Source organism: Hippoglossus stenolepis, chromosome 11 (genome assembly GCF_022539355.2).
Source record: "Hippoglossus stenolepis isolate QCI-W04-F060 chromosome 11, HSTE1.2, whole genome shotgun sequence".
Taxonomy (NCBI): Eukaryota; Metazoa; Chordata; class Actinopteri; order Pleuronectiformes; family Pleuronectidae; genus Hippoglossus; species Hippoglossus stenolepis.
This window is the reverse complement of record NC_061493.1, coordinates 6,403,738-6,427,150: the sequence shown is the minus strand read 5'-3', so window position 1 is coordinate 6,427,150 and position 23,413 is coordinate 6,403,738. Positions and strand designations below refer to the sequence as shown.

The window sequence follows — 23,413 nt, the reverse complement described above, 5'->3', positions numbered from 1 at the left end:
AACGTACATACACAGAAATAGACAAAAGAAAAACAAATAGGTGGACAAAATAAAATAAAATAAGGATGATATAAGCATGTATTTCAGTTATTCAATATAATAATTTTAACACTGATAAAACAATTGTTTGAAATTATTTTAGACATCATATTGGAGCTGGGGAATAAGAAAATACAAATAATGATGTATGATTATTATGATTATAATATTTTACATCAATAGGAATATAAGTTCAATTTATATATCGATATAATACTCCTGCATTGTGTAAGCACAGCACTGTGCTTCTCTGGACGATACTAAAAGTTAGTGTTTATGTGAACTCATGAAAGATGTTGCTATGCATCTATGATGCTTCTGCTTCTCTTCAACTTTTCCTATCTTTTTGTGCAAAGAGGATAAAGAAAGTAACGTGTACATTTGCACAAAGCTACACAACCTTGCTATATGTGATTCAATGTTATGTAGTTCATTAAAATGCACTTGTAAGTTTCAAAGTTAGAGTTCAGTTCATGAAACACCTCATCATACAACAGCTGGTGATTTATGTGCGTCGCTCCTGCAGTTTTTGTTATCTAGTGTGCAAGACCTAACGCTCCTCTGCGTTATATTGTTCATTCTTGTAATACCCATCATCGGTTTGCTTGCATTTCATCTGCACCCCATCACAGATAATACTGTCAACAGTTTTTAGGGCTTTAGGCTTAATTGCTCTTGAAAGATGGATCACAGATACTGTGTTTTGTATTATGCACCAGAATATATCAGAAATGCTAATCTATGTTGTCACTGAAACTACCAATGAACATTTCAATTAATGAGGGTAGTGATTTTATGATATCTCCTCTGACTTGTGTCAACAAGCTGCTGCACAGGAAAGTAAATAGGGTTAGTGAACGTGAATGGAAAATATCAGCGCGACGGCCAAACAAGATGTTCTGTGCGACAAAAAACAACAGACTAATAAGTCTCTCTTACCTCCATCCTCCAGGGAACTCAAGTATATGATAGTGTATTTGTTATATTTAGGACTTTTCCGCCCTGAGTATAGTCTTTCAGGCAGCAGGATCCTTCCTCTATGTTGGTAGTTGCACTCAAATACTACTTTGTTGTACAAATTTTCATGGTCCATCCTCAGATACAGTAGAGTGAAAAGCTGTTCCTTCTTATAGAACTGTGTTAGGCCGCTCACCATTGCTTTTCCACAATGTTGCTTACTTTCTCATTTTTGTTGATTTAGTGGTATAACATATTCTATGCTTGTTGAGTACCAGTTACTCTACTTTGCAGTAAAATTTCCATCTTTCACACTTGAGCATTTCATTCATACATATTTTGTCAAAAAGCAAGTATGGCAACATGTATTTTTTTAATTTTGAATTGCGGCCTAATAACAACCTATTGGGCTACCGTCATTCAGAAAGATTGTTTAAAGAAATACACAGTGGATGGTGGCTTTGTAAGGCAGGATGCTTGCTCCATAGCCTAAATCTAAATAATCTGATGTAGAAGTATTCCTGTCTAATATTATATACATACATAATAACATAAAAGTACATCGCAGGTCTCAAAACTGTTGTGTGGACAATACATCCATTAATAACTTGTAGTTCATAATAAATGATATTTAAACCCCTATACGTGATCATCTGCTGTAATTATTCATCACCGATTAGAAATGGCCATTACTGAAGTGACCCTTCTGTTTATTGAACTCGACAATAAAACACACAAACTGTCTTTCACTTTAGATTGCTGTTATTCATATCACAGATACAGTCAGATCATAAAACAAGAATAGTAACTCATTGCCATCATATTTGCACCATTGTACACAATTGACCAGCTCTACATTGTCCATTACACCCATCCTCCTAGCACTGCTTCAGTAACTAATGCCCCCCCAATCGCGCCGCTTAACCCTCACCCCTCCCACAGAGTGAAAACAATAACAGTACATCCACACACTGGATCCCCTTTTAGTTTACAGCCTCGCCTGGACGCAGAGGATATGACCAGATGAGACAGGGGAGGGGCGGGGTTTTAGGATCTGTATCCAGGCTCTGCTCAGTACACATGTCCAGTATCATGTAGCGCTAGAGGATCGGCATTGAGGTTCTTAGATAAGAAAAGGGTTGTCTGTACAGCAGGGATCCCCTTTTGGTCACGGCTGGGAATGTGATGGAGAATTCATGGGTTTTGAGGAAGAGGAGGAGAATGACAAGTTGGGAAGTATGAAAGCTCAGCTTTTTGCCATTTCGGCAGAGGATGTTGAGGAGGGTCAAAGAAAGGTGGAACACAATTCTCAGTGATAAAAAAGAAAACAGATGAGTGCAAACCTGTTCCTTTCATGGAAAAACATCCCTATATAAAATAAATGAATAAAAGTAGCAACAAAAAAAAACATTCATCCAAAGTTTGATACATAATGTGGTAAAAATAAATGATGAGGAATAACATGATTCAATGGTGAGAAGGGGACTAAGTCAGATGTGTTTGAGGAGCGGGGTGCAGTCAATCCTCTGAGCTTGATGAGGAGTCAGAGTCCTTCTGTGCTATGATGACATCGTCTAATAACGCCTCTTGATCCGAGCTGTCATAGTCGCCTTGGGAAATGCTGTCGCCCCCCACCATTTTAACGTCAAAGTCCGCACTGGTGAGGAAGTGATGGGAGGTCTCCAGGTCCCCCTCATCCATCATGTAGGCTCCGTCCGAGACCAGAGTCTCCTCTTCAACTCCGTCCAGGTTGGGGTCTTCGGGAACAGGCTCTGGAGTGTGGTGATGGTGGTGGTGGTGGTGATGATGATGATGGCGGCGTCGGCTTTTCTTGGGGATATCCGAGTGCTCCGTCAGCAGCCGGTGGAAGAAGGTCTCAGGCAGGAAGCCCTGAAACATCAAAAAGTCTTCAATGAAAAAAGAATCTGAAGGGAGCAGGGTGTGTTTACACATCTCTTCTTTCACAGTGGTAATTACAGAAAAAATATCTTTCAGCCAACTACACTTCAACTCCACTATATTACAAACTAAAGGGCTCTGAAAAATCAGACAGATGAAACACTACTTCAACTTTCTACAGTTGACCTTACACAGCAGTGATTCTCAACCTGGGGGTCCATTATATTCAAAATAAAACTGGGAGTTGTGTTACCATAAAATTGTCTTCATCAGTGATAAGATCTGCTTAAAATGACTGTTATTGATTGTGTTTGAGAGCCAGAGTCTGTGTGCAAGTGAAAATCAAGAAAAACTTTTTTGTTGGCTCAAGAACGAATCACGTTCTTTACGAGTAATTTGCTCTCAAAGTGAGAAAACACTCAAACAATCAAAAGTGGAGGAGGGGTCGCGTGCACCAGGCTGCGCCAATTTGATGGGTCACGACTCAAAAAGGTTGAGAACCACTGTCTTACAGCTTCTTTTCCAAATAGAGCATCAGAGAGAAAAACATTTGAGGTGTATATTATTTTTTTTTAAGAAGGAATACTTTATCTGAATTACGTACAGACTTCCGAACAGTTTCCGACCACTCAGGTGCTACAGCAATATCAGGATTCTCTTCTAGATATTCCCTCAGATCTTGCAGCATCGGGCAGAAAGCAGCACCAACCTTCACAGGACAAGCATTTAGATTTTTGTTAGAAAGAGAAAACAACAAAAGTCCAATCTAAAGTGTTGCATGTACCATACCAGTCGTTTCTCACCTTCTTTCCAGATCTCATGTTAATGAGTTTGATCTTCTCACTGCCTGTCAGGGCTTTATCTGCCCTTCTCCTCCTCTTCCTCTTGCTCCTGTTCACAAGAAGCTGAGGAAACGAGACAAATGATGTGAAAAAGCAGAACCAGTAGTCAGTGACGTTTAGTTTTCTCTGTCTCTGAGACCACAGGCAAAATTACCTGAGACTCATTGATTTCCATATTATTTTAAGTGGTTAAATGAATTGAAAGAATTTACCTCCATTATGTCTCCCTCCGCCTCATATTCTGGGTTCTCCTTCAGCCAGGTGGGAGGGTCCCTCCGTCGAGGAGTACGCTCCAGTGGGTCGAGGAGTCCGTCTGGGTCGGAAAACTAAAACAGAGACAGAAAAACTGATCAGACACAATCCAAAGCGTTTAGTTTTTTAATCTTACTGCACCAGTGTTCAAGAGGAATACATGTAATCCTGACACGTGTACCTCTTGGTCCTTGCGCCTCTTGCGGCTGCTGCTCTCTCCCCCTGACCCGTTGGGCATCAGAGCCTGCTTAGAGAAGGTCAGCTTCAACCCCTCCTCCTGGCAGGGTGAGAGAAAGAGGCCTCTAATTTAGCTGCACCTTACAACGGCAGTTTTTTAATTTGAAAGCAACAGTTTCTCTTTTTTGACCCGAGTGTCAGATTTTGCATTTCTTAAATTGCCTGTGCTTCAATTCTAATATTATTTCTCCCTCTACTATTTTCTCACCTTTAGGAGTTTGACAGTGAACTCTCCATCTTCTCCCTCTGCTCCTGGTTCACCAGGCATGCTGCTGGGTTTACGGATCACCCTCGTATAGGCCATCTCATCTCCCACCAGCTCTGAGCTCAGGTTGAGCTGAGCCTCAGGCACATATCTCCGCCCTGAGGGCCACTGACCGGTCAGCACCAGCGTACACAAATTGTCCAGCCGGTTGATCAACACACGGTCCTGGGACAGAAGAAGAAAACCAATGTATCAGTCAGTCAGTCACAACAAGAAAATAAACCCGGGGTTCATTCCTAACAGAGATATTCTTTAGTATTTGCATCAAGTTTAGACATACATGTTGTGAAGTGTAAATGAATTACCTTGGGCCAGTCAACTCTGAGCGGATCAGGGGGTGGAAGGCCGTCCTGAGACGTGGAGAGTAAACTATTATCTTCATCTACGTCACATACCTTGCCTGCTAATAACACAAAAAAGGGGCAAATGATTAAATTGGTGTTATTCATGCAGTACTTTTCTTCACTTCCTCTTTCAACATACCTCTTTCCACCTCTTCCTCACTCTCTCCGCTGTCGTCACTGCTGCCTGATCGCTCAGAGGACGATGAGCCTGAATCTGAATCAGAATCTGAATCAGATCCTCCCTCTCCCTTTCTTTCTGATCTACTTCCCCTCGCTTTGCTCTTCTTGAAGCTCCAGCCCTCCGCTCGCACTTTTCCATCATGGTGACTCAAAGGTGTGCTCTGCAGGTCAGCCCTGATTTCTACGCCTAGCAACCGGGCGTCCTCATCAGCTCCCTCCTCCTTCACGACATGCAGGTCCTCGTCAGTCTTGTGCTGGATGAGCGGCATGATGGGCAGTGCTTGGGATGAAGGTGGGGGTGGAGGCTGCGGGGCCTGCTGGTTTTGGATGAACTCATCCCTTGACTGACAGAAGGTGAACTCTGGGTCAGAGAAGATGGAGATCTCAGTGCGGCTGACGCCGTGCACAATTGCACCCAGCATCAGCTGACGATCGTGGTCTGGTATATTCCACCAATTGGGCAGCTCCGAGCTGGACGGGGCCAGCTGCAGACGCTCCTCCAGGGAGGGGTGGGGCAGGACTCTCTCACGGATGCGACGCAGGAGGCTGATACGGTATAGGGTACGTGAAGCACGCTCCTCAGTGATGGGGGCGACAGTCTGTGAAAGCTCTGTTGGATCTACGCAATAAAGAACAAAGGATGATTAAGTACTTGTAAACTCATTCCTCGTACCATTCATCAAAGTATAATGTGCATTTATATTGGAGTTAATAATCACATACACATTTAGATACTATAGCCTACTAGCTGTGGAAAAGCATGTCTTGAAAGTGTATTTAGTAGTTACCTTCACCATGGCCTGGGCGGAGGTGGCAAACTCTCCGGCACATGGCAACAAAAGAGCGGAAGTATCGACTAAGGCTCTCGTCAGTTTTTTTATCCAGACGAGCAAAGGTACGGAAGCGTGTCCACTCAAATTCAGGTTGTCCGACCTCAGGAAGGTCCGGCTCCCTTTTCACCTTTTCCACACCAAACGTTGATACCACGCGGTAGAAGTCACACTCCTCTCTACGTGTCCACCTAGAGGAGAGGCACAGATAACAACAGAGGTGAGGTGGGTTGGATCTGAATCCAATGGGAAATTTTTACATTTGCTTAAAAAACCCTCAGTGGAGATAACAATCCTGGATATGATCTGCATGCAGTGAGCTATGTAAAAAGATGTAATGCCAGTGTACCTCTGCTGACGCTCCTGCCGCGCAATCTCCTTCAGCTTGCTGGCCTGTTCGCACCTCCTGCGTCTGCGGTCGCCCTTTGCCACCGCTTCAATCTTCAGCTGCTCCTGTCTGTAGCTGCGTTGGAAAGCTGTGATGAGCCGGCGCAACCTTGCTGTAAGTGACGAGCTGGACGGCCAGTTGGGACTCTGACTCAGAAAGCTTTCTGTGACCACCGGCACCACCTTGTCTTCAACAGAAATCTCATCGTCCACGTTCATAGGGTCAGACTGGAGCAGAATATCAGATATCAACACATTAATACATTTTCGATTTATATTACTTGGCTCCAACATTTTCTGTGTAAACAGAATTCTACAGACAGATCCACCTAAATATGAGACTCAAATTCGTACCTCGTCGAAAATATCTTTGTGCCTTGACGCAGGTTTGAACTCCGGGTCCTCTGAGTATTTATCATACTCAGCACTGCACAACACATAACATAAAGCAAAGTTCAGTAACAGGGCATCATGTCCTATATATTTGCATGTTTCATTAAGTTAAACCCTAACCCAAGACTTCCAAATAAAACAAGATGCAAACTTTTCAAGTAAAAACAACAATGGGAAAATTTAAAACCTCAGTGTTTCCCATAAGTTATCTCAACTGTACCTGTCTGCCACATTCTAATTTGTCCCGCCACAATTTTATGAGGAACCAAAAATATTTTCTGCACTTCTCATAATATAAAAGATCTTTAACTGGATGTTTAGCTCCACTGCTGCATTGTATAGCTTTTTGCAGCTTTTTACTATTTGTCGAGTGCTTACTTGCACTATCATCCATTCAATTGTTACCATCCACACAGACAGTTAGACCACATAGTTTCAGCTGCAGTTGTGAGTGTACCCTCAAGTGGAATGTAATGCAGTTGTGTCTCTCCAATGAGAACTCATCTTTCAGTCTGTGTACCTCTCACTTAGAATCTGTTGCATGTGAGAGCGATGTTCGAGTGCATGTGTGACCCCGCTACCATCATAGATTGAATGCAGTCTGTGGGAAACACTAATCCTATTGTATAACTCTAGCATTTGCAATAAGTAAATTTAGTGCATGAATTCAGTAGGACAAAAATCGATTGAAGGTTTCACTCACTCGTCTCCCAGCTCTGTGTCACCAGTATGCTGCTCGGCATCAATGGCCTTGTCATCGGGCCGACCGGCTCGCTCCAGGAAGCAGAGGCAGGGATCAGCACGCATGGTAGTGTACATTTCATAACCTACAGGTAGAGACACAGTCAAGGATGTTGGGACAAAAAAAGCAACATGTTCCAGACCAGAGACCAGTGAATCTGTATTTATGCCACAATGTCAAAAAAAATTCTGAACCTCTCCAGAGAGAAAACATACCATGTTTGAATACACCAGTAAGCAGTGAGCGATCTGCCTCAGTGTCCCACCATCCTGCCGGTACCTCCTGCTGCTCCATCTCAGGCATCCAGATATCAACATCCCTGTAAAATAAAACATCAATATGTAAAAGTGTTCAAGTGAAGTTGAGAAAGTGAACTTGTGCGTGATGCTGTGTTACATACCTGATGTCAGTCCCTGTCAGGACAGACTCGGCATGTTCACCTATCACTTCCTGTTTCAAGTAGTAGAGCATACGCACCCTCAGCAACACCCTGAGGTGGGAGACAACATGTTTTAAAGTTTGAACATGGGATGAGAATGCACACACACATGTACGCACAACACAGCTGATTCGGCTTCACTGACTTGTTGCACTGGTGCTTGAGGTGTTTACGGTAGCTGTCATCCAGCAGCAGGGTGTCAGGGTTGTACTTGCGGATCCACTCCACTTTCTGAACATCAAATGTGCTCTGGGTCTTTACCCTCTTACCCTTCCTGCCTCTAGGGACAGGGATAGACAGGCCTAGGCAGGAAAAAGAAAACATTACTGGTAAATAAATACACCTTTCAAATAATGCAACAGACAGACAAATACACATAAAATACAAAAAAGTCTTCAGTAAACACAAGCATGCACCATATTTACCCCATTAAGACCTCAGATAAAAACACAATAATACCCAAGTGTTGTTTGAAAACGACTACCTAAAACCTGAGCGTTTTCTGAAGAGAAAACAGAATTGCCAACGTTTACTAAAATTTAATTTCTCAGCCTCTGAAGCAGATAAGAGACATGAAATTAAAAATGTTTGACAACTTAAACACTTGGCTGTCATTGTAGGTCATTTCCTTTTCCCTAAACTGCATGAACATTATTTGAAAAAAAACAAAACAATGCCTGCAATCCCCCCCTTCTTCTTCCTCCTCAAAAATGTCTCTTTGAAACTGAGCGTTGGTCAGCGAGTCAGCAGGAACATCGCCTGTGTCGTATTTTTCTTCGTTGGTATTTTTGTCAGTGAAACACTGCTGTTCTCTGCTTCAATATTGCTCCCCTCCCTGGGATTTTCAGGCCTGCTACTTACAAACAAACTAGATTTCCCGTAATGCATTTCGCTTTTCCCGTAAGTGTTTAAGCAAATCACAATGTGTTTCATCAGTTACATGTTGAAAATGATGACATTGGGGATGAGTCACACACGTCTCATCAGTTTCGAAAAGGGAGGGGCACGAAAATGTTGCACCGGCTCTTAAATGCAAATCTTGCGTCAGGTCTAAATAGTTTGAGAGTCACAAATGAAGAAGGAAGTCCTTGTCTTTCTTCACACACCCTCACTCTTCCACAGTTTAAAAAAGTTTCTGACATTTCTATGCGCATCCTCCTACCAGAGTGGTTGAGTAGTGTTGTGGGTTCACGCCCGTTTTCCGGCGGTGTGATGAGCTCCCAGATGAAACTCTTGATGTTCTCATCTCCACGGTAGTGAAGCAGACAAAAGACCAGGATGACACGGCATATCGTTTCGACATCACGTTCACTCAAACGCCGCTTACATCTGGCATGAGACAGGATGTCCCTCCAACGACCCCAACTGTAGAAGAGAGAAAACAGGAAATGGAGTTAAAACACAGGACAAGAGTTGAACATTTATTTAGGCACATACAAGCTATAGTTTACATCTACATACCCATAGACCAGAAGGTGCTTCTCCACCCGGAAACAGTCAGTGCGGCCGTATCCAGTTCCAGTGTGGCGGTCGGAGCGTCGGGAGGAACGAGAATGTCTGGAATTGGCGGCAGGATACTCCTCATCACTTTCCAAGTCAGACAGGTCACCACCCTCGCCTCGTAAAGTGGAAAACTGCCGCGTCTGCTTGCGTACTCTGGGAGTGTCGATCACAAGGGTGTTCTGTGGGAGAGAAGAGTAGTCGATTACATATTACTCCAATCATCAATTTATTATTCAAGTATTTGCATGAATGCAAATAGACAATTCTGTTGAAAAAAATATTGTATTTTACATCCACTGATCTTGAAAATTTGTTTTACCTTCCGGTTGATGGAATCCATGTCAAGGTCTGCTTTCTTTGCCCACTTCTGCCAGAATTCAGGGTCATCAAGGGAAATGTCGTTGCGGTTCTCGGAGGCCACAAAGCTGGCCTTGGAGAACGTTGAGCCCTTGCCCTCACTCTCAATGGTGATGGTGGTGGCTCGTCGCTGAAGGATCTGGTCTATGTCCTCCTCACAAAAGCGACTTCCCTCATCATTCTCATCCATGATGGCGGCGTACGCTCCTTTTCTCAGGAGGTCCTCTATCTCCTTCTTAGAGAACTGCTGGATCTGTTGAGGTTGATATAGATTGCATTTACGTCAGTGTTAAAAACTGGAAGAGGGAAACTCTGGGTCTATCCCAGTTTCCACGCTTGTGCCAGATTCCCAGTGATTGCCAACAGCAGCCATGTGAACATTTAACAGGGCTCACAGGAAGTACATCAAGCTCAGATGATTTGTTAAAATAAATAAGTCAGATCAACCGCAGTATTACAGTTACAATCAGATTACAGCAAAAAAAAAAACAGGAGCTGAGGAATACATCTGATCAAGCAATTAAATCTATTATCACATAGGTACAAAGTATAAAATGTGTAACATTATTTTAAGCAGTTTCCATCTAGTAACATTTAAGGACGGATATTTGTCAAAATCTCTGATAAAAGAGCTACACTTATGTTGACAGTGTCAGATATCGCCTATTCTCCTTACCAGTCCTGATACAGCGCAGAACAGATTGTAAATATAATATGAGAACTACCCGAGGACAATGATATTCATTGAATAATGAATAGATCCAATGATCCAATGAATCCAACACATCATAAACTTCATATTCATCTCTTCTTCAGCTACTTTTGTTCTAAAAAAAACCTGTAGATGTGCTACCACCAACTCAACAACTGAAGCAGAAGACTGTGATGCATGGTGGGATACACTAAAAACTACTTCAAAGCGAAGTGTGCAAGTTGTGGATTATGGGCTGGCATTTTTCCAATATGAGACACGCCTGTCTACAACCTGTAGGCTCATGAACATGCACTCAAATGCGCAAAACACCACAAGTGTGGGTTTCAGGACAGACACTATTTTTGGACATAGACAACATGGGAGACAACGGACAGATCTAAAATGAATCTCTTTTGAGTTAGTAAGTTTTCTTACCCCGTTGACACTGCCTTCTTTGCTTCCACTCATGCTCTGCAGGACGGCACGGTCCAGCCCAAGCTTCAGACTTGCTTTATCCAGCATCTCCCTCTCATAGGAGTTCCTGGTTATCAGACGGTACACCTTAACCGCCTTAGACTGGCCAATACGATGACATCGTGCTTGGGCCTGGAAGAGAAGAAAAAAGAAGGTAATAAGAGCTGCTACTGACATAAAATCTACAAAAGTAAATTGTAAAAACAGAAATGTAAATCAATCTCTAATACAAAGAAATCTTATATTAATTAGAATATGTGCGTGTCTCTACATTCTTGTACCTGCAGGTCATTTTGAGGGTTCCAGTCAGAGTCAAATATAACACAGGTGTCGGCAGCAGTCAGGTTGATACCCAGGCCACCAGCACGGGTACACAGCAGGAAAACGAAGCGGTCTGAGTCAGGCTTACTGAAGCGATCAATGGCAGCTTGTCGTAAGTTCCCACGCACTCTGCCATCGATTCGCTCATAAAGGTATCTGTAAAAAAAAAATTTTACCCCATTAAAAGTTTTGTTGGATTATATAAAGAATCTGATGCACTTGCCTCTTACTAATTATTACATGTACTGATAAGCAGTTAATAAAATACAGCTTGACCCTCATACCTCTTGTTGATGAGGTAGTCCTCCAGAATGTCTAAGCAGCGCACCATCTGGGAGAAGATGAGCACTTTGTGGCCCCCGGCCTTGAGGCGAGGCAGCAGCTTGTCCAGAAGCACCAGCTTACCGGCTGACCGGATCAGGGCCTGCAGATGGAAATCAGGAGCCATTGGGTTATACACCTCCCGCAACTCTGCCACGATCTTCTCCTCTGCGCCTGGAACAGAGACAAAAAGACACCCGAGTTATCTTTTCACGTACAAAAGCACTGATATGTGTAATCTATTTGCAGCTTGAAGATTCAGGTTTAAATTCATCAACAGCTTGGGTAAAATAATCACGCAGCTACGTTAACTGATCACTTTAATAGTCCATTGTTTCTGTTTGACTAACAGCTAAAACATGCCATCAGAAAAACTTTTGTTTGCGCTTTTGCTGTTTTCAAACCTTCTCTGTGCTCCAGAGGCGAAGCAAAGGTTAACAAACAAAACAACTGAGCAAATGTGTACAGGCAGTCCAGCTCCTCCAGGATGGCACATCCATATGTGTGGTCCCAGAAGGTTTGCGGTGTCTCGCAGCACAGTCTCAGTACCATTAAGGAGTTACCAGGAGACTGGCCATTACAGAAGGAGAGCTGGTCAGGGCTGTAGAAGGGCATTTACCGAGCAGCAGGTCTGCTCCTTTGTGCAAGGAGGAACAGGAGGAGGACTGCCAGAGCCCTACAAGATGGCCTCCAGCAGACCAAACTGTCAGAAACAGACTCCATGAGGGCGGCATAAGGGCCTGACATCCTCTAGAGGGACCCGTGCTCACAGCCCAGCACCGTGCAGCTTGCTTGGCATTCGCCAGAGAACACCAGAAAAAGCAGGTCTGCTACTGGTTCTCTTTATAGATGAGACCAGGTTCCAACTGAGCACATGTGACAGGCGTGAAAGAGTCTGGAGACTCCGCCGTGAACGTTATGCTAGTGTAACATCATCACTGACCCACCGCCAAACCAGTCATGCTGAACATGAATGGTCTGGGGAGGCATATCCTTGAAGAGTCCACGAGGAAATCCTCAGAGCGATTCTCAGACCTTACACTGAACAATGCCGGGCCTCATGTGGCCAGAGTGTGAATGCTGTTCCTGGATGACGAAGGCATTGATGCCATTGACTGGCCCTCAAGTTGCCCTGACCTAAATCCAATTGAGCACCTATTGGAAGTTATGTATTGGTGCATCCGACGCCGCCAAGTACAGTCACAGACTGTCCAGGAGCTCACTGATGCTCTGATCCAGGTCTGGGAGGAGATCCCCAGGCACCAACACAAAGCCAAAATATAACAAGCACACAAACGACAAGAGAAAGATGCCTTACACGAAGAGCTACACAACCTAGACCTGCAGCCAACAACAGCAAAAGAATACATTTAAACTTGTCAACACTGGCTGCAGAAGACTGAGTTAAATTGTGATACAGTACCATTGATGAGGTAGGGGTGGTTGCAGCACTTGCGCAGCTCCATCATAGTGTTGAGCAGGTTGGGGACGTTGCTGTTACTGTTTGCCCCTAAACTGAGGAAACTGAAGTTCCGCTCTAAGATGGCTCGGTAGTATTTCTTCTGGACGTCCGTCAACTCAACCTGAGAGGACACAAAGTTACATTTCTTAATTCAATAACAATCTCACAATATATTACATTATTGTAATTTGCACAGTTTTATTTGTTTATAGTGAGAAAAAGTACTGTTTACTGTCTATGATATCTAGATTCCCTCGATGCCTCCCTTCTGTTTTTATCTTATTCAAATCCCATTAAAAAAAAAACTTTAAGAAAATGTAAAGCACAGAATTTAATAAGATAGAGACTAACTTGATTGTCGGCTTAAAAAAACAAACAAATTACATTGTTTAAACTAACCTCTATAATGGTCTCCTGTTTGGGTGCCAAATTCTTCTCAACATCTTCCTTCAGCCTTCTTAACATCATGGGTTTCAAGATGGCCTGCAGCTTCTGAACCTAAGACACCAAAACAAACCACTTGCTCAATGACAGCTGAACATTACCAAACATTAGACAGACAGAACAGATGAGACAAAAAACAGTTAATGTGTCAGTGCATGCGTGTTGGTTTGGTGCTTATTTCACACCTGTTCTTCCGTTTTCAAGTCTCCAAAGTCTCTGAGGAATTCTGTCTCAGAGGGGAACTGAGCAGGCTCCAGGAAATGCAACAGACTAAAAAGTTCCTCCACAGTATTCTGGAGAGGAGTGCCAGTCAACAACACTTTGTGTTCCTGTGAGAAACCACAAAACGTAGGGGAAAAGAAATAGACATAGTAAGAGGAGGGCGGAGGACAGAGTGGACATCAAGAGGAGATGTAATGAAGCAAAAGACAGAGAGGGGGAAAGAGGACAAAATGAGGTGACGTTAACAAAACTCTTTAACAGCTTTCCAAAACCACTGACTGAAGTGAATTTTAACATTAATGTTTATACTGTATGTAAAATAAATCATTTAAATCCCATTCTAACGTCCAACCAAGTGTATTCTTAGCTGTTAGAGCAGCAGAGATCCTGTTATTCTTTGTACATTTGACCTTTAATTAAAGCTGTAAAGCAACATGAGCTGTGGTCCTCTCACCAGATCCAGCATCTTCAAGCTGTCCAACAGCTTACAGTTGCGATTCTTGAGGCGATGAGCCTCGTCGATGATGACACAGCGCCAGGAGATTTCCCTCAGCTCAGGACAGTCAGACAACACCATCTCAAAGGTTGTGATGAGGGCATCAAACTTATACGCACCTGGAATCAAATGCTCCTGTAGACAAGATAGTAATTTTGATTAGACATGTTAAACATCAGTGAGGTGAAATGACAACAACTGTCATCAATGACGCCACCTTGTCATCCTTGAAGTACATCTCATACTGCTGGATCATCTGTCGGCTAGCCAGGCTGCCGTGGTAGACTATGGCGTTCATCTGTGTCCACATGGTGAACTCCCTCTCCCAGTTGGTGATAGTGGAGAGTGGAGCAATAACAAGGAAGGGGCCTTGGATTCCAGTAGCATAAATCTCTGAGAGCACTGCAATAGACTGGATAGTTTTCCCCAGACCCATCTCATCTGCCAGGATACAGTTCTGTCTGAGAGACAGAGACAGGGAATGTGATCACTGAAGCCTTGGGAGATGGAATATAAAAGCATCTTTCCAAAACTTCTACAAAAATATTAAAAAAATGACAACTAGGTGTTGTTCCTTCATGTTGTGCGCCGCTACAATTCTTATTCTTATGTTTCAACAGCTACTACTTAAAATAAAAGCACCATACACAGATAAACGAATCAAGTATGACTTTAGCTTTACAATGAACTCTGAACAGGTGATTGTGTGTGATGAATACCTGTTGTACCAGTTGAAGAGCAGCCAGTTCACTCCTTCCAGTTGATACTCTCTCAGTACGTTACCGTTCTTGTACTCTGTGGTTTCTTCCAGCTTCTTCCATGCACCAGCTTGAGGTCGTGGCTGAAGTACAGGAAGGAAAAAAACTTCTTGTTGTGCAATTCTTGATATAAGATATCAAATCATTTTTTGATCTGTTACTCTGTAAAGTGCCTTCAAATAATGGATATGAAAACGATAGTGCTTTGGCACAACGTGAATTAAATTAAATTGCCCTGTTGCGTCTTCAGTGTTTGAATCTGTGTGTGAACAGGCTGTAATGTTTTTTTTTTAATTATAGAATAAATTCTGTATATTTATACTTTGTGGTGGATTCGTTTTGAAGATTATTTTGTTGACAGCTAGTTTTGAAAAGGGGACAGCAGTTACATCCTGTGGGTCCCAAACCACCAGAACCCTTTACTTTTTCTGGCAGAATTCAGATATTCAACACTGATAACACCAATGCCATGACTTCACCTGAAACAGATGATGAAACCTCACTGTTTCAGTATAATTACATTTTTTACATTTTTGTAAGTATAAACTTCAAACTATGCATATAAATTAGTGATAAGAAATAAACAGAAGTTAAAAATCGCTCCTAGTCTCCTTGCACTTGACAACTTACCGTTCTCTTCAGGCGAGGTTGTCGGTTTACGATTTTGCCGAACTCTTCCACCTTGCCTTCGTCCACGTCTTCCTTCAGCTCCCAAGTGGCATCTTCATAAGGCAGCGAGCACCACTTCACCAGATAGTAGATAACAGGCTTGAGTAGAAAAAAGGAAATAAAGTATTTAACTACTGTAAATATGCAACTTCATGAGGAAACACAAGGGTTTTCAATTAATTATCAACCATATTTTAATTTGTCCTGCCAGTTTCATAATGAACGTAATTAATTTTTACGCTTTACACTCCAACTTAGTGTGTGCAACACTATTTGTAGCGTGCTTGCTCATGCTGATGCGCTACTTCATGCTCGCCCTATGGTCCATAAGGTTCTTACCATCCATACAGACAATGAGATGTCATAGTTTCAGCAGCAGTTGTGTCAATCAATGCTGTTTTTTCTCTTACGTGAGATCATTTCACTTAAGAGATTGTAGATTGAATTCATTCTGTGGGAAACGCCACATAGCCAAGAGAGGAGTCGCAAATCTCTTCTCCAATTGAAAAGGGCAAGATATGGATCCATTCTCTCACCTCGCCGTTGTCCTTGTCCACACTATGAGACACATCCAGGATCCTGTCCGCCTCCATGTAGTCAGGGTTAAAAGGCTCCTCCTCCTGAGGAGAACCACAGGATCAGAGACAGCACAAATATATCACAAATTTGTAGTCCAAGCAGTTGAACTAAAACAAAGAGGTGGTGTCCCTCTCACCTCCTGGAAGATGTGCCTCATTTGTGCATGTTTTGTCTTGAACCTCTTGAGCTTTTGATGGATCCTCTTATCTTTCTCTAGTTGCTCCAAACTGGCCCACTCACAGTGTAAGTATGAACTGAGAACAGAAGAGTCAGGTTTTACACATTTAAATGCCTACTCAAGAAATAAAAACTATGGCCAAAGTAATAAACTAAGATAAAGAAACCTACTAGTTTTTGTATTTTACAAAGAATTCCTCCACATTTGTGTACTGGCCTTGACACACCTTGAAGAGAGGAAGGAGTTTTTAGGATGTGATTCACAAAATGAACACAATTTTAAATGTATTAAACATACTTCTTTTTTGGTTAATCTGATGGACAAGATTTTGTCGACAATAGCAGCATCTTCTTCACTTGGGTTTTCCTGCAAAAATAAAAAGTAACGCACTAATAAGATGCAAATTAGGGGCTGTAAAATGTGTATCACAAAAATAAACAATAACCTTTTCCAACAAATTTAAGAACTTTTATTTTAATCACTCCTGAGAGGAAATATCTGTGTTACAATAGTTTCACACTCACCACAAAGAACTGCATGCTGGGCTGTCCATCACCATCCAGCTCCATTTCCTGTTTCAGCTGCGCTGCAGTGTTGCCACTGATAGAGGCCACAGCTGCTGCAGTTGTCGTAACGTCTACATCTTCCTGCTCATCCTCGTCGTCTGTTATCTTGATATCCAGGTCTTCTGTGTATTTCTTCCTCTTCACCACGCGATTGGAGCGCCTCTTCTGGCCAGAATAAGAAGCAAAGCTTGAGTGTGTTCGTAATTGTCTGTCATCTTCAAGCAACAAATACACACGCGCACGCACACACAACCATACACAACAACAAGCATCCATAAGGGACAGATAAGATCAAGTGTTTAACTATAACTGGGTACAGTGTTTTTTCCACTTAAAATCAGTTTCATCATTTGTGACAGTATCATAAGTTTCTCTTATCAGTGTGTTTACATATGAACAGTTTAAGTCATGTTTTCAGTAATCAATTACACGTGTGATACATTTCAAGACTTTGACAGAAAACTGAAGCTCTGCTACCGATGTGCTGCTTTCACAAATCAGCCTGTACAGACACTTCATACAGCTGAGACCAGGGGCTGTAAAATAAAGCCTTTTCAGACATGATGTCTGGACTATAGGGTCTGGACTTTGTGTGGATGTTGCCTTTCACATATGAGGAACACAGCAGGAGATTCTCCAATCAGGCACATTCTCAATAGCAGGAAAATCTCTCTAGCGTTCAGGTGAGGGGTGGTTTCTGGGTAGAGCGTGCAGGAAGCAGGACGTAACATATAACTTCAACTCCGGAGATCATGCGTTTTTGTTTCCAGCACATTGACACTTGCATTGGCCCTAATCAACAAAAGCGCTCAAATCTCTTCTTCCCAAGTTAACATATTCTTTAGAGTCTTCTACATGTATGGCATTTCTATTTTTTATCCTGAGATACTTCGTTTTTTCAGTCTTGCGTCTGTGGCATGCTAGAAACATCATTATTGTGGCCACTCGCTTGATGTGAATTCTCCAGATAATCTGCTGCTGTGTCCACACATGGGGTCATTCGGACATTATCCAGAGTTTTTACAAAAGGGCTGGCGGGGAAAAACTCCAGAGAATGTCCAGAGACTCTCACTTTGACATTGGCGCTCTCAATTTCATGAAAGGATCCGGAGTTCAGTGCAGGTCTGAAAGCAGCTCAGGAGTTCACTTTACCCGACCATGATTTTTGCTCTCACACTGGCAGGCACAACATTTTCACTTGTTCAACCACAATATCAAACTTTTGGGAGAGTTGGCAGAGAGTCGTCTTTATGTTCAATTAATTGTTGTGATGACATTTTGAGAAAACTGAGGTGTTACCATGAACATATGTTTGTGCACATACCGTAATCAAGTCATCATCCAGTGCAGCAGGTGAGGCAGGACTCAACTCCCCATCAGAATGATCTGAGGAAGCGTTTCTCTTTCTTTTCTTTGCTCCCACTAGAGTTATAGTGCTGCAAGTGGAGGAGAGAATGATGGAATAAACACTGTTTTCAATAAGGATACATTTCCAAACTATAATATAAAAATAGTTGTATTTAAAATAAATTGCTTTATCATCTGCACAGTACTTACTTTGTCTTAGTCTTGCTTTTACTCTTGTTGCCAGTCCCAGGTATCACTGTGCCTCCAGCCACTCCAGCTGTTCCTGGTGTCTTCACTTTGCTCTTTTTGTCACCTCCACCTACAGTTTTGTGTGTTGCTCCTCCAGCGACAGGACTTTTCTTCTTGCTCCCTCCTCCGCTGCTCTTTTTTTTGTTAGAAGACACCACAGTAACAGTGCCCCCAATCTCAGGAGAGGTCTGGGTTGATGGGAGCTCGTCCTGGTTCAGGACTCTAGGCAGGTTCTTCTCGCCGCGTGCTTTGGCCCGTGCTATAGCTTCGGCCACAATACGGTTTGCCTTCTCCTGCTTACATAGGATTTCTACTCGCCGGACAGAGGCAGGCTCGCCGGAGGCCTTGGTGATACGAATGGCCTGGGATTGAGTGGTGGTAGTGGAGGGACCTGCCGTCGAGGTGTTGATGACCTTCATCACAGAGACTGTGCCGCCACCCGAGGATGCTGAGCTCGTCTGAGTGAACGTAAAATGTTGTCAGGTTTTATCAGAAGCTTCCTTGATATGTATATAAAATAAAAATAACGTCTATTCAAAGGTGGAGGTCTACCTGTGGCTGCAGAATCATTTTGAGTGGCACTGCAACTCTTTGACCTCCTTGGCCCTGTGAGATCTGCAACACCTGTGGGCTACCAGTATTTCCGGTTCCTGAAACCAGCTGATACTGTGATGATGAAAATAAAGACATGTCAAGTTAGATGTAACACATTAAAGCCGTAATATGATCAGTGAATATCAGCTTGTTTGGTGTCGAATCAACAATCACATTTAAAGCAATATTGATTTCATATTTGGAGCTGAGGCACCTCGACCAGAAGTGTTTTCCTCTGCTTCTTTTCGTTAAGCAAAGCTAGGCTAAACTAATCATGAATCATCTTCCGTTCTGAATCCACAGATTTTAGAAATCAATCTTTTATTTTCCAACTCTAGATAGGCAGCAAATGAAATATTTCACTAAAAGCAGCTGTAATGCTTCAGTGTTGGTGCAAATACAGACTGGAAAACAACAATGAACTACAAAGAAGCATAACCAAGATCTATATGGATTCTTTGAATGGTAGAAATGTACTATCACCGATACAATCCCTTGGATAATACTGGTGGATATTTGCTACTTTCCAATATCAATCAGTTAAATCTCATGTAAGGATGACATGAAGAAATTTGATATGAAATCCATAAACTCCAATAATATTAGTCGCACAGAGACATTGTGGGCCGTTGTGGCATGCATTTTGCCACGCAGCAACATATCACAGGGGTCAGATTTCAGAATACAGATTTGCAATAACTGAATAACCGGTAATGGTTGAAAACGTAACTTCACGTAAACAGATGTCAATATTGAGTATATTGGGGAAAAAAGCATTTGCATCAGTAACATTCAAGATTGTCAAAACCCCTTATAACTGTATGAATAGAGAACGGTCCGTTTGCATCAATTCTTATAAGAACAGAGAGCATTATCTGACTTCAAGAGAGACGATCTGAGCTCAGAGTAATTGGAAAAGAAATTGCAGCCAACACTAAACAGTAAAATCACTTTCTCACCTTAACTCCTCCTTGTTGGTTGGGCTGCTGCTGCACCTGCAGCTGAATAGTGAGGACTTTGGGCCCTCCAGCCTGACCTCCAGCTCGAGCCTGGGTCAGTGCAGCTAGCTGGCTTCCCTGGAGTACCAGTTTGCCTCCAGGGAGCTGACCCAAAACTAATCTCGTCTGCCCACCTTGAGCTGCTTGAACCTGTGCAACCTGCTGCTGGACTGTCAAAGTTTGACCCACTGAGCCAGCCTGGGAGGGCTGCTGGAGAACCAAGGTGATTCGTTTTGGTTCACCTCCCTAGAATCACATTGAGGATGAGAATTAGCATGAAAGTCATAGACTGGCCTCAATATACAGCATATGAAATTCACTCACAATCATAGTAGTAAATCACCACCTGCTGTAGTGCTGGGTAATACCTTGTGATGTGTAGAGTCAGAAGAGGTGGTGCTTACCTGCGTTTGGCCCTGCATGGCTGGCTGGAGCTGCACCTGGATCTGAGCTGTTTGGGCCTGTGGCTGAACTTGGACTTGAGTCTGGCCTTGAGCTGGGATCTGCAGTTGAACCTGCTGGCCTTGCGTCTGCTGCACCTGCTGGGGCATGGAAGTGAGCAGCAAATGTTTCACTGGCCCATTGGGCAACTGTAGCAACCTCTGCACCCCAGCACCCACCTTGACTTGAGCTTGTCCTGGGCTTGCCTGATTCAAGACCGTTCCCCCCTGCAGTATGGACATGCCAGGTTTGAGAGGAGTTCCAGACAACACACGAATAACCTTTCCACTGGTCTGGCCCGTGGCTCCTGATACAGTCTGCAGGACCTGGGCTTGACCCTGCGGCCCTTTGAGAATAACAATTTTACCACCGGCCTGCTGTGTGATGGCAGCTAACTGCTGGGGAGTGAGATGGTGTGTTATCTGTGTGAGCTGCTGGGTTGTGAGCTGCTGTGTTGTGGCAGTAGTTGTGGTAGTAGTTGTGGCCGGAGAGCTGGAAACTGTCAGAGGAGAGCTCAGCAGGACAGTACTACTGGACGCCATGCTGGTGTTGGCAATGGTTATGTTGGTCTGGGTTTGGATCTGAGGTACAGTATCAGCGGGGGCAGGGGCCACGGTAGGAGCCACAGCTATGGAAACAGTCTGAGCAGTTGTCCCGGGCACTGACTGCTGTGCAAGGACTTGAACAGGGGTAGGGTCAGGGATGGCGGGAGCTGCTACAGGAACGCTGAGGCCTGCACTGACCGTGAGCTCAGGATTAGGCTCAGGCTCAGCCGGCGGGTCCACCTGGCCCAACGCCAGCTTGAGGGCCTCCTCCACAGGGTCTGTGGAGCCCTGAGAGAACGAGTCGTCCGGTAGGGCATCCAGGTTAAACAGGGGAGTGTCCTCAAAGAGGTCCATGATGGGATCTGCCATCTTGCCCACTCCACACAGGGAGACGGGCACAGTGATTAAAAGACTCCGAGATGGAAGCAAATAGTCGTCGACAATTTTTCCCTAATTTTAGGTAAACAGCTGGAAAAAGAGGAAACAGACTGATGTCAAGAAAGCACAAATTCTGAACTTGATAGTTTTCAAACAAATGCTATAGTGATTACTATATATTCCAAGTTTGTGTCATACCTATAATTAGCTCATTTAAAAAAGCAGCTAATTCAATGGCTTGTGAAAAAATTGTTTCAAAGGAGCAAGGAGCAGACATGGTTTTGGCAAACATGGCCCCTTTCATATATTATGTGTCATTGCTGTATATCAACATCACAAACTCATTAAAGGAAGTCAGGCTCTAGCGGCTCAGAAACAGCATCTAAAACTGACTAGAACATTGATAACTTGATAGTAAACACTTGTATTTGTCTACTTCAGAGCTGTGACTGACTCTTAAACTCTGCTGAGCTGAGAGCTTCTAGCTCACTCCTTCATCTAACAAATATAAAGTCTAAACAAAAGGGTTAAATGACACATGAAGCCCAGTGAACGAAAAAACTGCACCTGGATGATAAAATACATTGTTTTGGGATTAAACATCGAACTCGTGACCACGTCCTGAAAATGCTTCAAAGTGCACGATCGGATAACATGTAAATAAAGACCATAAAGGCAGGCAGTTATAATAGTAGAGCACAGAGCTCGAGTGTCCAGGAAACATTGAGTGAATAGAGATAGTTGTTGGTGAGGTGGGATGAGGAGGGTAGTGATGCTGGAGAGATGAGCTGCTCTCCCCTCTCTCTCCCTCTCTCTCTCTCTCTCACAAAACCGTCTGTTAGCATTAGCTTGCACCGCCACCAAGATGTGCCTGTTACAAAAGGCGTGTGCGAAAGCGTAAACACACTCGGCCTCATAAACACGGCGTTATGTCGGTTTGTGGTCGTTAGCTCGCTTCTCTGTCATTTACTACCAAGCATTCAGTCTACCGGACTCTTATCAACAAACCGGACCAAACCAAAGCAACGTGCCACAATAACCATTGCCCGTCAACGTTCACACACGGGTTATAGGCCGCGTTGCTGTTTCGCTTGGCCTGCGTCTAATTTCCGGCACAATTACCTGAAAATAACCGTCGTATCCCCTCCCCTAAGTCTCGCAGTAATGATTTCGGGGTGCTAAATTTACCTTTGCATCGACACACATGGCTTTCTCCGTCTCACAACACTGTGCGATTACAGGAAACGAGCAGGGAAGAGCAGGAACTCACATTCTTGCCAGAGAAAGCGTACAGCGCGTGCCCCTCGGACGCTGCTGCGCCGCGATTGGTCCGTTCCCGCGTGAGCCGGCAGCACACGCCGTTCTCATTGGCTGACGCAGCCCTCCGTCAGGCGCACGGCCTCCGCTGGGCGGGATGTGAGGCGCAGTTCGGTTGAGAGGACAATAAATGCGGCCTAGCTGGGATCGTTTGACTGAGGGATCTTCATCATCGTCGTCTCACTTCCTCTCAGGCTGGTTCTGTAAAGCACAGGCCCGTCGGAGCGGAGCGGAGGGAAACTCACCGTGTCTCCACCACCTCTGACTCAACCGACCCGTCCGTGAATGACACCGTCAGCCTTTACCAGCGTTTTAGGACACTGGCCTCAGCTCAGGCATCAGTCCACACCAAGAAATGAATGGCGATACCTTTTATTATTGCGTTATTACAGTCTAAAGACACACACACTCACCATGTGGCACGGAGGGACGGATCGGTGTGAATTATAAAGACTGAGATATTGATGACAGATTTCTTATAGGTATCAATGTGATGCCTTCACTGCGCTCATGAGTGGTTGTAATTGGGGGGGGGTTGGCGCCCTCCAGTGCCCTCAGGCGGAAATATGTTTATTAGGTAGAATTATTGGAATTAGAATGATTATTGTAGAATTACTAATAAAGAATTCATGGCTACTGGGGGAGGACAATAGAGGATGAAGAAACTAAACTGTGTATATGTATCGGCATGGGT

The 23,413-nt window shown here is 43.7% G+C and overlaps 1 protein-coding gene across 5 annotated transcripts; it reads right to left on the bottom strand.

Annotated features, from left to right (window-relative positions):
- Positions 1–1,740: 1,740 nt before the first annotated feature.
- Positions 1,741–22,733, bottom strand: chd8 (chromodomain helicase DNA binding protein 8). Of its 5 annotated transcripts, none has more exons than XM_035170175.2 (40): positions 22,591–22,733; positions 20,659–21,492; positions 20,443–20,580; positions 20,000–20,284; positions 18,999–19,112; positions 18,408–18,904; positions 18,175–18,286; positions 16,809–17,015; positions 16,582–16,650; positions 16,455–16,510; positions 16,243–16,360; positions 16,064–16,147; positions 15,489–15,626; positions 14,820–14,941; positions 14,318–14,561; positions 14,059–14,235; positions 13,568–13,711; positions 13,338–13,436; positions 12,900–13,059; positions 11,440–11,650; positions 11,116–11,311; positions 10,796–10,966; positions 9,629–9,919; positions 9,268–9,488; positions 8,969–9,171; positions 7,952–8,108; positions 7,768–7,857; positions 7,583–7,686; positions 7,329–7,452; positions 6,587–6,659; positions 6,195–6,460; positions 5,804–6,036; positions 4,975–5,634; positions 4,797–4,894; positions 4,435–4,656; positions 4,171–4,266; positions 3,950–4,063; positions 3,699–3,800; positions 3,500–3,604; positions 1,741–2,886 (listed from the first exon to the last, which is right to left on the bottom strand). In XM_035170175.2, the coding sequence occupies exons 2-40, from the start codon at positions 21,391–21,393 to the stop codon at positions 2,515–2,517; spliced, it is 7,608 nt and encodes a 2,535-aa protein (XP_035026066.2). In that variant the 5' UTR covers positions 21,394–21,492; positions 22,591–22,733; the 3' UTR covers positions 1,741–2,514. The 5 variants fall into 5 exon arrangements, with proteins under 5 accessions (XP_035026066.2, XP_035026067.2, XP_035026062.2 ...); XM_035170176.2 differs by having other exon boundaries at positions 20,443–20,577; XM_035170171.2 differs by having other exon boundaries at positions 20,443–21,492.
- Positions 22,734–23,413: the final 680 nt, after the last annotated feature.